Source organism: Tachypleus tridentatus, chromosome 4 (genome assembly GCF_004210375.1).
Source record: "Tachypleus tridentatus isolate NWPU-2018 chromosome 4, ASM421037v1, whole genome shotgun sequence".
Lineage (NCBI taxonomy): Eukaryota > Metazoa > Arthropoda > Merostomata > Xiphosura > Limulidae > Tachypleus > Tachypleus tridentatus.
In genome coordinates this window covers 68,224,134-68,238,359 of record NC_134828.1, presented here as the reverse complement: position 1 = coordinate 68,238,359, position 14,226 = coordinate 68,224,134, and the positions used below count along the sequence as shown (strand labels likewise).

The following is a 14,226-nucleotide window of genomic DNA, read 5'->3' as shown; positions in this document are numbered from 1 at the left end:
TTTTAAACACTCAACATTTTTCATATATCTTGCAGTTTTTAAAATGTGAATTTGCCTTGTGTACAAGATGTTCAAACTTGTAGTCATTTTCTTGTACAAAATATGTAATAAATAATGCAAGTGTTTTGTCATTAACGCATGCTTTAAGTTGTATAATTATATCTCATAAAAGTTTACCAAATATAAATATGAAATAAATCACTAAACAATTAGCTTGTTTTTTAAAACTAATTTTTTTTATAAAAGTTTCAGAATAAAGAATATGTAAGTGAATAAAACTATTTGGCACAACCATTAATTTTTTTTATAACAAACTGAATGTAGTGTTGTTAAAGAGAAAAAAAAATTTAATCATTATTTTTATGCAGTAATGAAAATAACATGGAAAAAAGTATCACACTGGTTTGGATGATGTTTGTAGGAACTTTTACATAATTATAAAATTATGGTTTATGGTCAACATTTTGTTTTGGTAAAACATACATCTACATGTGAATTCAATTTACTCCTCATGTTTGTGTAATTATTTTGTACTTAAAGTTACTCTGAAGTGAGCAGAACATTTCTATATCTTAAACAGTTTTTAGTCTCTTCAATTTTCAAAATAAATCTTTACACAGAACTCTATATCTTTACACTTCTGTGAGGTACAGTATATGACTTGTAAATACAAGTACTTTCAGAAAAATGTAGAAGAATATATATATATATACTCTTCAAAAAAAGAAACGCAAAAGGCAAAATTTGAGATATTGTTAACAAGTTTATTCCGGGTAGTTCTGTATGACATGTGTGAAACTTTGCACTTTCACTGCTGAACATCCAAAGTCTGCAAAGGAGAAGTCTACGCTCACTAGGTGAAGTTTAACGTCAATAACGAGAGTGCCCCCCATGAGCATCAATAACTGCTTGGCATCTCCTGCCCATGGAAGCTATGAGATGACAAATCACATCCTGTGGAATGGCTGTCCACTCAGCCTGCAAAGCTGCTGCAAACTGAGGTAGAGTCTGCGGTTGAGGTTGTCGCCGTCGCAGACGTCGGTCCAACTTGTCCCAAAGATGTTCGATGGGGTTTAAATCTGGTGATTTGGAGGGCCAGGGAAGAACGTTGATGTTGTGGTGTCTCAAGAAGACAGTGGTGAGTCGGGCTGTGTGAGGACGGGCGTTGTCATGTTGAAAAACGTCGTTGACGTTTGCCAAGATGGGTTGCACATGGGGCCTAAGAATGTCGTCGACGGTTGCGTACGTTCTGATCGAAAATCCTATGCAGCCCTGGTATGGTTGAGGCAGTAGATGTCGCAGTGGTAGTCCTATCCCGTAGGTGACGTAACCAGATGTAGCGATCTTGTGCGGGCGTGGTCACACGAGGTCTGCCAGATCGTGGATGGTCACAAGTTGATCCATGTTGTTGGTGACGATTCCATAGCCTTGTGATGGTGCTTGGGTGGACATTCACAGCTCTGGCAACATCTGATCGAGATTCGCCTGCTTCCAAGCGACTAATGACGTTGTTTCGTTGTGCTTCAGTCAGTCTTGGCGTAACCATATTGCATGTCGGTGGCTTAACACTGAGCTATGGAAACCGAGAACCCGTCACTTTTATAGAGATTTTGCACATGTTTCACTTGCAGAACATGCAGATCTCTCAAACAAATTTATTGGACATGAATGCGTTTTGGCGAAAAATCCAATGTTTTCAAAGTGCACAACTTTTATTGTCATTTTGGTCTGACAATTAGTGCCTTAACACATGTAACATCACATACTCTGAGCTTGTAACATTATTACATATATTTCTCTTTAAAATAACAAAAATATAACTTTTGCGTTTCTTTTTTTGAAGAGTATATATTTATAGTTAAACTGGTCTTTTAAGTGGTGCATTTTATTTCAGAAACAGAACATTTCGATAACTTGTAACTCAGAATAGTGTAGTTTCTAAAACGGTTTTTAATATAAAGAAGTGTTTAACAACATTGAAAAAGTGGGATCTGGGAGTGGAATAGTAGCCAGTGTGTTGAGCTGTGAACCTTAAAGTCCACATTTGTTTACTGAGATGCAACTAAACATGCTTTCCACTTTTAGCTGTTGGTGCATTATAAGAATGAGTCAGTGATATCTCAAAACTAGGGCCAGCTAAACCTGATCCCTAGGAGTGTCTGACCTAGCCATTTGGTTTGTGTGTTCTAAAGTACATTCTAGTGAAAAATAATACTTTTGAAAAGTTCATAAGGAAAATATTTTGGGGGGAATAACCAATACACACTAAAACGTTGAATTTCTAATTAACTTGTTAATGAGCACTGATGTGCAAGTATGCACAATTCCAAATACATGTATGAAAAAAAAAATGCCAGCAATGTTTTTGATATAAATAAACCCATAACTCAACACTCCAACATTTTAACAAAATCCTGTCAAAGAAGTAATATGTTTTAACAGTAAATATTTTTAGAAATTTTTTTGCTAATGATCTTCCAAAAAGGACAAAAATGATTGAGAAGAAACCTATGTTATAAGTAGAGAGAGTGTGGTTATAAGTTATTTGTATATATAAATGAAGTTTTTTGTTATGACGTTGGAGTTGCCTTTGAGTTTTTCCCTCAGAAAATTGCACTTTAACTTTTACTGTATATGTTTAGTAAATAAGAGGAACTTGTGAATTTCAAGTACAAATGTATCTCTACATATGTAATTTATTATCCATTTATTTCTTATTCTCATTTTATATATAGATATAAATATGCCATGTTTAAATCAGCTTATTTCTTCTGACTTTTCTATTTTTTCTTTCTTTGTTCTTTCTGCTGTCCTGAAGGACCCAAGATGGCCCAAAGTAAGGAGGCCCCTCTCCTTACTCTCTTAGTTTGCTGTATTGTTGCTGTCTGTCTGTCTGTCTGTATTCTGTTAGTTCTACAGTTGGATGGGAAATAGGCAGTTATAAAATCATGTTGTTTGTGTTTGTCTCTGAGAATGTCTTAAAGTACCATCAGACTATCAGCATGATTTTGAGATTTCTGTTATTCCTTTTTCCTCATTTTGACATTGTGTTGTATTTATTCTTTCTCTCTTTTGAAATGGTAGATTTTGTAACAAAGGGCCTTTTTTAATTTGGAGATGTAATGTTCATTTTCTGTTTGTATGTGTAATTCTTTCATGGTTAATGACTTTATCTTTTTTATCACCCTCAAATTCATGTGAAATAAATATAGTAAATAAGCAAAAAACTGCACATTTGATTTGTTTTATCCCTCAGTTGTTTTTTAGTATGTATATTATAAAATATTGGTTAGGATTTGTGTTACTAATTCTTAATACTTGAATTATTTAATCTGTACTTCATGTTTTATTTTGGTAAATTTATCTTGTGTCCATTACAGCATGTTTGTGTCATGGAAAATGTTTATAATATTTGATTTGTGCACGTTAAAGTAATGTTGCCCTGTATTTTATATTGGTTGTGTCCTTAAATGTTTAATCTTGCTGTTTGTCATACCATAATGTAATACACTTTGAAAATAATTTAACTAAATATTAGGAATAGAATCAAATTATAATTCAAGTTCATTTCTATTAGATGTATATGTGATAGTATAGAAATTACAACAAAAAAAAGTGAAGTAGTTTACTTCCAATGGATTAAATTGATTTCTTTAAACATTCCATGGTTAAATTTATTGTAAAGATAATGGAAGAACTTAAAAGAGATATAGCACAGTGCAATGTCAAATGTGTTTGTGTTTATGTAGCATGCTTGATGTTGAATATGACCATTTTGTACAGTATACCAAAGATAATCGTGAAATTTGCTAATCTCTTATTTCAATATTTTGCTTTGATTCCACCAAAAAGAACTACTTTAGCCTATCTAAATATTATGTTTTATCCAATTTAAAGAGAAATGCAGTTCATAGCTAACTTATTATTTAAGTGCATTGAGTGATGAGTATATATATGTTGCATGTGGCTATTGCTTGTGAATGTTACTTTACAATAAATTGCCAAGTAATGGGTAAGATTGTCTTCTTTACAGATGTGGACAATTTGCTACAGAGAATGACGATTATTGGTGTAATCATGTGCTTCAGTTCATTGGCTCAGGAAGCATTGAATGACGTGAGTGTGGAAGACTTAAGTATTGTATCCAAAGTTGCTATATATATGTATTTATTTTTATTCCAGGTTTAAGTTTTTTCTCATATACAAATAAGATTTAATATACATTGTTGTTTTCTCTATGACAGCTGTCAAACAAGTTCTATTAAACCTCTAGCCACAAGTAGGTCAGAGTGCACCTGTTATAGTACCTTTTACAAAATTACATTCAAAATTGATTTCAGCTACTATATCACCAATGTATGAAGATAGATATGACATCCAAAATTAGTTAATAAATCAAATTTTAAATTTTATAAGTTTCAAGTTCTTAATTTTATAACGAAATACTTTCAAACTTATCAGTCTCCTTTACTGTGGAACTGGGACATTTGTTCCTTTAGCTCTCCTCCCTTTTCTAATTTATTTACCGCTCCTCTCTGAAGTATGAAATTTAATAAGACTTCTTCATTATAGTATAGATATTACAAAGACAAAGTTTGATTTTTGTAGCTTTCAATCTTATTTTGTTAAAAAGTCATAAACTGGTTAATTCAACCAGCATCCACCTGTAACATTGTCTTTCACAAAATGCTAATAGTTCTTTCTGATTTGTTATACTATATTATTTATAACCAACAGAAATTAAAATATTTATTCTATCAAATGATTTATTATTTATTGTCATTTTCAATACTGAGTATTGTCTATTTTGTCTTCAGTTTGAAAGTTTCTTTCATAGTGCTCAGATGGAGAAGCTTAAATAATTATTTTAAGCATTTTATGCTGTAATTAATAAGTCATGTAAATTATCATAGTTACAAGACCATGCTTTGTGTGTGCTATTTATTTGTATTATTTAAGTAAATGAGTTTATTGCACTAGTACCCTTGGTATTGAAAACAATTAGGCTTAAATTTCATCTGCAACTGACAACTAACATTTAGGGCAGAGATAAGTGCTGTGTTTCTTGTTTCTCATGTTTATTCTTTATTTCTTGTGATAAAAGTAACTAAAATTTAAAAATTAGAAACTTTTAAAGTTGGGTAAGACTAGAATTAGGTAATATAATGGAAACTAAACTAATAGTAGTAATAATTCTTCACAAGATATGCTTACAAGCAGTTTGTGTGTTACATCATTCAATAATCTAACACTAGCTATATGTTGCCAAATGATTTTCAACTTGTTTGGCAGGACTGTTACCTTGACACAGTTCAGGAGGCAATAAAAATGTGTATACTATTACAAGCCTTAAACTATTTAAGGTAAACAAAAGTAGGCTCGTGTTATGACCTGTAGTCATTCTGGAAAGAAGAGAAGAGTAACATAGTAATTGGTCAGATTAATAGGTTGTATAAAATTAGGGCAAAAAAAACATAAAATGTAAATTTTTATAATAAAAAAACAATTTTTTATTTACTTAGAGGTTTTAGACAATGTTTAGATAAAGAAAAGTATTTTCAATGTTGGCATAAAAATCACTTTGCACTTATGGAGCAAACAACAATTATAACTCCATATATTCACAATAAAGTTTTAGTAAAAAATACTTCCTTGAAAAATTTGATTTCTTGTGTATGAAAAAGTTGTAAACTTGTCAAATTTCATGAAGATGCATTAAAAGTTTGAGTATAAAAACTTAGATGGTTACCTTCAGGTTACTAGAATCAATCAACCCCACATGGAAAATTTTCAAATAAAATGTCATATAAGTAAATGCTTCATTAAATCATTTCTAGTTCAGTGTCTCCAATATCTGGATTCATACAAGTAATCCTTTATAAAATGTTTTGTAATAAATTGTTCACAAAAAAAAGAAACTTTGATGCAGACAAAATAATACAATAAATAATTTTATTTATTCTTATTTAGTCCATACAGATAAGTGAGGATTCCTTCACTGTAGAAGTTCTTAGGTTTAAATAAATGTCTCTATCATGATAATATGCAAATATATTACAAAGCAACCTTAAGTATCTTATTATTATGGTGGCCCGGCATGGCCCAAGCGTGTTAAGGCATGCGACTCGTAATCTGAGGATCATGGGTTCACATCCCCATTGCACCAAACATGCTCACCCTTTCAGCCGTGGGGGCGTTATAATGTTACAGTCAATCCCACTATTTGTTGGTAAAGGAGTAGCCCAAGAGTTGGCGGTGGGTGGTGATGACTAGCTGCCTTCCTTCTAGTCTTACACTGCTAAATTAGGGACGGCTAGCACAGATAGCCCTAGAGTAGCTTTGTGCGAAATTCAAAAAACAAAAACAAACAAACTTATTATTGTGTTATCTGATAAAGTATACTTCCAAATATGCTGTTAGTAATTTAATGTATTCACTAAATATGATAAATAAACAGATTGTTACATTTAGGAAGGGTAAAAGAATAGAATTCTTTGTTTCTGTTAATAATGAATTAATCATGCTGTTAAGGGCGACTTGGATACAGTAGAGCATTATAACTAATGCAAGCCTTGGCATCACATATGGCATACTTAACTGTTATTTAGTTTATGATATATTCCCAACTATTCAACAGTGTAATATTCTCACAGGTAGAACTTACTACAAGATTAGTAGTAAAATATCAGGGAAATATAAAAGACAATTTCAAAAACTGATATCTACAGCTCAATAAGTAGTATCAGTAAAGGAAGGTCAACATACCTATTGAAAGATCTTTAAGACACATTACTGCTCTTAACATTGTCAAAGAATTTGTAGACTATTGTTCAGAAACTGATAGCTAATAAATTGCATATATATCTCTTCAGCTATACAGAATATAAACCATAAAAATTGTACCTTTGTAACTAAGCATACACCATAAATGCCAAACAACTCCCCAAATAAACTGGTGACAGAAAGAAAATGAATAAAACTACAAGAAAACATTTTACTGAGAGATGGAAGTGTTTTTGCAAAGTTAAATGAGCCTCTGTATTTGAATGATTGCAACAAGAAATAACAATTTTCTAACAATCAAATGGCATTAAGGTCTTTCCAACATGATACAGAAAAAGCTTTGTTTTTTTAATCAGGTTTTTCACTTGCCACAAATTTCTAATTTTATAGGAAATTTAAACATAAAAAAAAAATTAACTTGCTATGCTTTAATGTGCTGCCAACAATTATGAGAGAAAATTTCTGTACTGTATGGCCAGTAGGTCAAGAATGAATAAACATCATGCTGCATGTTTGAGTTTATGATAGAGGTTCTACATAACAATGTATAAGAAAAACTCAAATGTTCTTACTTGTCACTTTTCTATAGAGTACGTGTAAAACCACATGAATATGTATCTATGGTCATCTGTTCACCTGGTCTTGGAAGCTAAGATTCATGTGCAATGTAGATTCTGTGTAAAGTCTGTCAAGGTTTATGGTGTAAGATTGACCTCAATATCTTTTACAGAGATTTGTTACAATGAAAAATGCAGTGTCATGTAATAATTCATAACAAAAATGGCTACTACTGAGCATGACAGACAGTAGAAATAATTATAAGTGAAATGTAGGACCTCATAAACTATGTTTAATTCTATATAAACGTTTGTTATTTAATGTACTGTCGATGCAGCAACTCAGAGAAAGCATACAATTTTTAAATTTCTATCTTTGAAACTTAATTTGTAAATATGCACTTTTAGCTCTTGAATTCAGTGGTTCCTAATCTTCTTTGGCTGTGGAGCAGCTAATTCAGATTGTAAAATGCCATGGAGAGCTTCATACAATATTAACTTTTTAAAGTATTTTTTAATTATTCAAATTACCTCGTAGGACAATATTCTGCAACACCTATATTTTAAATACTGTTTTTGTAACTGTCTTGTGGACTGGCAGCTGGGAATCCTTGTCCTAGATAATCTTTTTTAATCAGACTCTTTTCTACTAATCTTTGACATGCATCTTGAACCATGTAGTGTCTGGCTTAACCGTGCAACTTCTTTTCAAAGTTAAGTTTGTTTTTGAGTCCATTAACCCAGATATCATACTATCACAATCTTGATGGTAGAATGCTGTTGACAAAATGTTATTTTTGTATAAGATATCAATAAACTAGTAAGTTGTGTTCTCTAATCATCAACTTTAAATTATTAATTAACTTTTAAACACATTACAAGAAACATTGGAAAATGTGCAGTTGTGATGTAATACATATACACACTCATGATTTGAAACCTGGTTTAAAAATGTATCTCAGAACAGCTGGTATGGATAATAATACTTTTACTGATAAGCATAGAACAACGTTTTTGTTAACCTGAAGACAACCTAGGAAATTCAAAACGTTATTCTCTGCTTAACAATAAAAGTGTTAATACCCACACCAGCTGTTCTGAGATACATTTTTATTTCAAGTGGGTTTCTTGTCATCAAGAAGTAAAATCTAGTTTGATTGAAATATTAGTTGTATTAACTATAATTTTAAGGAGAAATGTGTAACTTAGTTATTTCTTAACAATGTAATATTTTTACTATACCTTTTCTATCATTATTAAGAACAAGCCATCTTGATAGTGCTTTATATAACTTATATGCAAAATTATATGTATTGTGAATGTCAGTCTTTTTTGAATTGTTTGGTTTGATATTAGGAGGATAAAATGGCTGCCTGAAAAGTAAATTTTAATTCACTGCTGTACAATGCAATTAGTATAAATCTGATAGTTTATTCATTATTATGATTAGTTTGAAAGACACTAAACTGAAGATGTGTATTACAGGAAGTAGTCTTGGTCAGTTTTTATCTCCTGAGATTTTTTCTTAGAAGTAATATAAAAAACAATATTAAGCACACATTTAAGAAATAGCACAGTGGAAAAGAGTAAAATGTTATTTTAATCAATTTTATAAACATCAACTGATAAACATCGTAAAGTTTTTATTCCTCTACAGGTACTAACAGAAAGAATCCCTTTCCTGTTGAGTTCCATCCAAGACTTCAAAAGTCATTCTTTAAATGGAGATCTAATTGTAAGTAGTATTGTGAGCTTGTTGTTGCACCTATAGACACTTAGTTATCTTGACTGAAAAGATTTCAAATTTTTTGTTGTCTAAACCTCATAAATTTAGGATAAAAAAAGAGTGAGAAATAGAAGTTGAGCTTTATATATATATAAAAATTTGAGTACTCTATTTTTGTGTAAAGTCAAAAATTGGCATCTATTTTGAAAGTTGATACTTTGTTGAAGAAATGCAAAGAATCATTGACTGCTGGAATAAATTTCTAATCTATGCCATTTTAAGTTAATATAAACTGAACACTATGATAATTCACTACTCATTTCTGATAATCCAGTTTAGAAAACTATTCAGTGTTTCAGCAGATCCATTGATAAGTGAACAGTGATGTATATAAAATTGAACAATGAGCCTTTCAAATAAGTCTTTTCAATGTTCAATCAGGTTAAGAATTTCCAAATCAATTATTTGTTTATTTAGAGTCAAAATATTAATTTATTTCTCTGTCAAAATGTTTCAAATGATCTGACATTTAAAGTTTAAGTAAAACTACTTGCAAATATTTTTCCTGTCCTTCCATTCCATTTGACAACAGTGCAAAATTATCTTTGACAAATAACTTACAAGATAAACATTTAAACAGATGTGACTGGTTACTGAATCCATTGTCTTCACCCTTCATTTTGATAAGTACTACAATTTCATATAGCCTTAAACTGAGTTAAATTGTAATTCAGGTTTAGAAGTTAAACAATTATCAACAGATATCAATATGTAAAACTTGTTACTTTTGGGAAGGTTATTCATGCATTCAGATCATAAAGTTGTGTTCATATTAAGAATTTATAATATTCAAGTTGGGGAAATGACCATCCAAAAAGAAATGTGGAACAAATAGTACCCAAGCTGTGGCAAGCAATGTGCAGGGTCTTATGAAAGGTGAGAATGCATTAACACAGAGTTCAGTGACAAAATCCATCCACATGTCCCAGGCAGTAGTATACTGAATGGAATATAGAAAACATGCAAGAAGCAGGAACATGCTATTGACTGACATGACAACATTGCAATGGAAAATACATTCTGGACTTTTGTCAAGATTCTTAGTTGTCAGGTAGAACATGACCAGGTTTGATTATATGGACTGTAATAACTTTGTGAAGCCCCAGAATTGGTTTAATATAATGTACTCAACTTGTGAATTTTTAAAATATATCAAGTTTTTATACTAAATGTGTTCAGATCTGACTGTAATTTGGCTCTCAGCAGGTTGTCAGTGATATGGCTGCTGCAGCAGGATTTCCATGTAAAGTTGATCCTGCTCTTGTGGCTGGTCTACGAGCTCAAAAATCAGGTGGGATAATTTTGGTTTAATAATGCAGTTACAACAAAACAGATGTTTATTACAGCTAATTAAGTACAAAAATTTTTAAAATGGCAACATTCTTGTTGTAATTCTAAGTCATATTTTTGTAGAATATTCTTTTAACATTTCAGTTACATATTTGTTTTCATACCTTTTCTGTCTTGTAGATCTTGGTGATGATGAATATCAGATGGCATGTCTTTTAATGGTGTTTGTAGCAGTTTCCCTTCCAAAGCTTGCTCGTAATGAGGGATCAATTTACAAGACTTCTTTAGAAGGTTTGTAGTTTAAATTCTTTACAATAAAACCAGTTAATAAAAAAGGGTCAAGTTCCTAACACAGCCCATTGTTGCTGAGTGGTTACTGTGCTTACACTGTGAATTTAGAGGTTTGTGATTCATGATATGTTATTTTATCGATGCGCCTTGCTCTTTGGGACCATGATCAAATCCCACTATTTTGTTAGACAGTAGTAATCCAAGACCTAGTGGTAGGTGCCATTAACTAGCTGTTTTCCTTTTAAGCTGTTAGTTCAAAATTAGGGACAGTTTATGTAGATAGTTCTTGAATAGATTTTTGATACTGAACATTTATATCAAAGGAAAAATTCTCTCACTGTCTGAAAGAATACACCTCAGCATTAGCAATGACAAAAAATTTGCACTATATTTTTCTGAAAGTTTTTTTTTTGTATATTTGCTGATTTTTGTCAGTGAGTGTGTAAAGTGTTTATAGAAGAATGGTTGTTCTTAAAATTGCCAAAATTTAAAACAGTAATGTATTAAAAATAATTTCTTTCTCTTGAACTTCATGTTCAAATTCTTTTGAGTTATCATTTCAGGACATACTAACAATATCCACTGCCTTGCCCAAGCAATCAATGGAATAGCAGGTGCAATGTTTACTCTCTGCAGTACAGGAGAAGTGGAAGACAGACTTAAAGAGTTTCTGGCAGTAAGTTTTTAATCCTTTTTAAAAGGGAGCAAAGATTGTACTGCCTTTAATAATACTATTGTGAAGGTAATATTTATAACCAAAAGTGTACAGAAATTTAAATATTAGATATTTTTAAATAACATTATCACCACTATAGTACTTTAGTAATGAGTACTCACTTTACTTTCTTCAATAACTAATTTTAAAAATGCTTTGTATTAGTTTGTGATAAGTGAGATAATTGCTTGTGCAAATGCATAATTGTGTCAAGTATTTATAATTGTCTAAAGTATCTTAGTATAGGAACCTAACATGAATATTATTTTGAATATCTCTTCTCTTTAGCTTGCATCATCTAGCTTGCTACGACTTGGCCAAGAGTCAGATAAAGAAACAATACGTAACAGAGATTCTGTGTATCTATTGCTGGATCAAGTAGTTCAGGAGTCGCCCTTTCTGACAATGGATCTCCTTGAGTCCTGTTTTCCATATGCATTGCTACGAACAGCCTACCATGCTGTTTACAGAAATGATTCTGTGTATGGCTGACTTTGGGTTTGTTTGTGTTATTTGCTGTTTTGGTTATATTCATCCAGGTGGTATTTTGTTTGGACCATTCTTGTACATATGTTTATTTCTGTAAAAACATCTCTGCAATTTTGTAGTGTAATACTGGTAGATGTATCATAATTTTTATATTTAGAATTATACAGATTTTGTAAGTTAATGTTCTCCTTGAATCACAGATATTATGCATTTATGCCATAAAGGAGACGAACAACTGCTTGCAACCTTACTCACATATTATTCAGTCAGTTGGTATAAAGTCTAGGTGTTTCCTTATTTTAAATTGTGCAAATATCTATATATTTTACTTCAATTGTGTTTCATATGTCTCTTTAATAAATTTTTAAATTGTTTTTTGTAAACATTTTCTTGTGGTAAATGATGTAGGATATCATTTGTGAATATCAAGATAAATTAAAAAATTTAATTTGTATTAAAAATTACAAGTTTTAATGGGTAACTGCTGTTAACCATTTGAAAATAATAATATTTCACTGTATTATTTCGTGCTCACGTCCCACAACCATCACACTAATGTTTTATTACAAGAAATACTTTTTCAATATTTTTTCTTGGCCAGTAATATAAACTTTCTTTTCTTGAAGTAAACAAAATGGTGAAACAATGAATTTGTTTCACAAGTTAAGTATATTTTGGTACAATTTAATAGACAAACTGTGTGAACAATATCAGGTGTTCAGGTATCACAAATTATTAAAACTTTTAATTTGTAAATGATTTGCAACATTTAAAGAACCAGCATGAATACAAGTTGGAGATTTTCTTATACCCTTTTTTTATGTTAATTTGTATTTTTCAAATTTTGCAAATTATGAAATTGATATTCAGAATTATAAGAATAACAAAGTAATAAATAGATGAAGCATGAGATGTTAATGGAAGTTAATGGTTCTGTTCAATACACTAGTTATCAAGTGTCTTATTACACATAAGATAAACCATTAAATTTGTTCATTCGTTACACAAGAGGACTTTTAATTGATTAGTTGAAAAGTAATATGGTATAACCTGTTTCTTAACTATGAAGTACTTTTCATCAATAAAGTTTGTTCCTTTATCATACAATGCATCAAAATTAAAGATAAAATGATATTTTAAATCCTAATACAATGCATTTCTCAGTTGTTGAGGTAAAATTATTTATGTATCAAAATATAAAATAAAATGCATTATTCTTCTACTACATAATAAATTAATAAGTGTAAAGTAAACATAATTTTATTGTAAAAATCATAAATTTGTTTCAAATTTATTTTAAAGCTCAGTAGTAGTAAATAGGATTACAGATGTAAAATGGTGTATGTGATAATGTTGGAGATTATTACTCATGTAATACCTTCTTGTTCATCACTAGTTAAAATTATGAAACTGCTATCCACAGGAACACAGTTACTACTGATACAGCAGTAAACACAGCTGTGGCTTATTGTGCTAAGCTGTAGTTCTTGTGTATGTACTGAAAATCAGTGAAAAATGGACCTACTGACAAAAAAAAAGTGAACTTGTACACGACAAAAGAGCACCTGAGCAAAGGACTCTTGTACTTAAGTTTACAAAATTACTTCAATTAATTTAGGGTTCCAACATATTTAGAAAATAAATCTGAGTATAAACCAACTCTTGAATGTTACTTATTTTGTAGACTACAAATGCTATTTTTGACTTTTTTTTTTTTTTATAAGGGACATGATTAATTTCGTTTTAATTCAGTGCTAAAAGCAGTAAGTATTAATGTAATTGACAAGCGAAGAAGACTGTTTGGAAAACTTTGACATTTTTGACACTAATTATTGGCATTTTGTATTGATTCTTAATTTCTTTTATCATGAAATATTCCTTTAACTTTGTTTACAAGCATAAAAATTAACTGTTGTTGACATGATCTGCTGCATTGAATAATCAACACAAAGAGATTAGAAGTATTTCAGGGATAATTAAAGTTCACTTAAACATCTGTAGAATAATTTTAATTCATATTAAGAAATATTTCATCTGATGTTTCAGAAATATTGCACCTGAGTTCAAGATTGGAGCTATATAACTATTCAAGAAACTTATAAGTGAAAGAAGCATTTTTTTAACATTTTTGTTCTACTACATTGTGAAGAAAATGTCTATTACAGAAGAACAATATTATTTCCAGCATTTCATTTAAGTTACCAAGGTTGTGCAATGCACAGATCTCTCTTACTGGCTCAGTATTGAAGAAAAAAATGTGTCAACTGAGTCATGCAGATAGTTACGTAACTACAGCGTGACCACCAATACATTAT

At 30.7% G+C, this 14,226-nt stretch overlaps 1 protein-coding gene across 4 annotated transcripts in view; it reads left to right on the top strand.

Annotated features, from left to right (window-relative positions):
- The window catches only part of Hem (Nck associated protein 1 Hem), a 79,016-nt gene extending 65,446 nt beyond the window's left edge, over nt 1-13,570 (top strand). Inside the window, exons 26-32 of one of the 4 annotated variants that reach the window (XM_076499113.1) lie at nt 2,819-2,836; nt 4,034-4,116; nt 8,998-9,075; nt 10,330-10,417; nt 10,597-10,707; nt 11,271-11,383; nt 11,711-13,570. In XM_076499113.1, coding sequence (XP_076355228.1) covers nt 2,819-2,836; nt 4,034-4,116; nt 8,998-9,075; nt 10,330-10,417; nt 10,597-10,707; nt 11,271-11,383; nt 11,711-11,914 — 695 coding nt within the window. In that variant the 3' untranslated portion in view covers nt 11,915-13,570. The remainder of the gene's footprint in view (nt 1-2,818; nt 2,837-4,033; nt 4,117-8,997; nt 9,076-10,329; nt 10,418-10,596; nt 10,708-11,270; nt 11,384-11,710) is intronic. The other 3 variants (XM_076499114.1, XM_076499116.1, XM_076499115.1) reach the window with 3 other exon arrangements.
- The last annotated feature ends 656 nt before the right edge of the window (nt 13,571-14,226 follow it).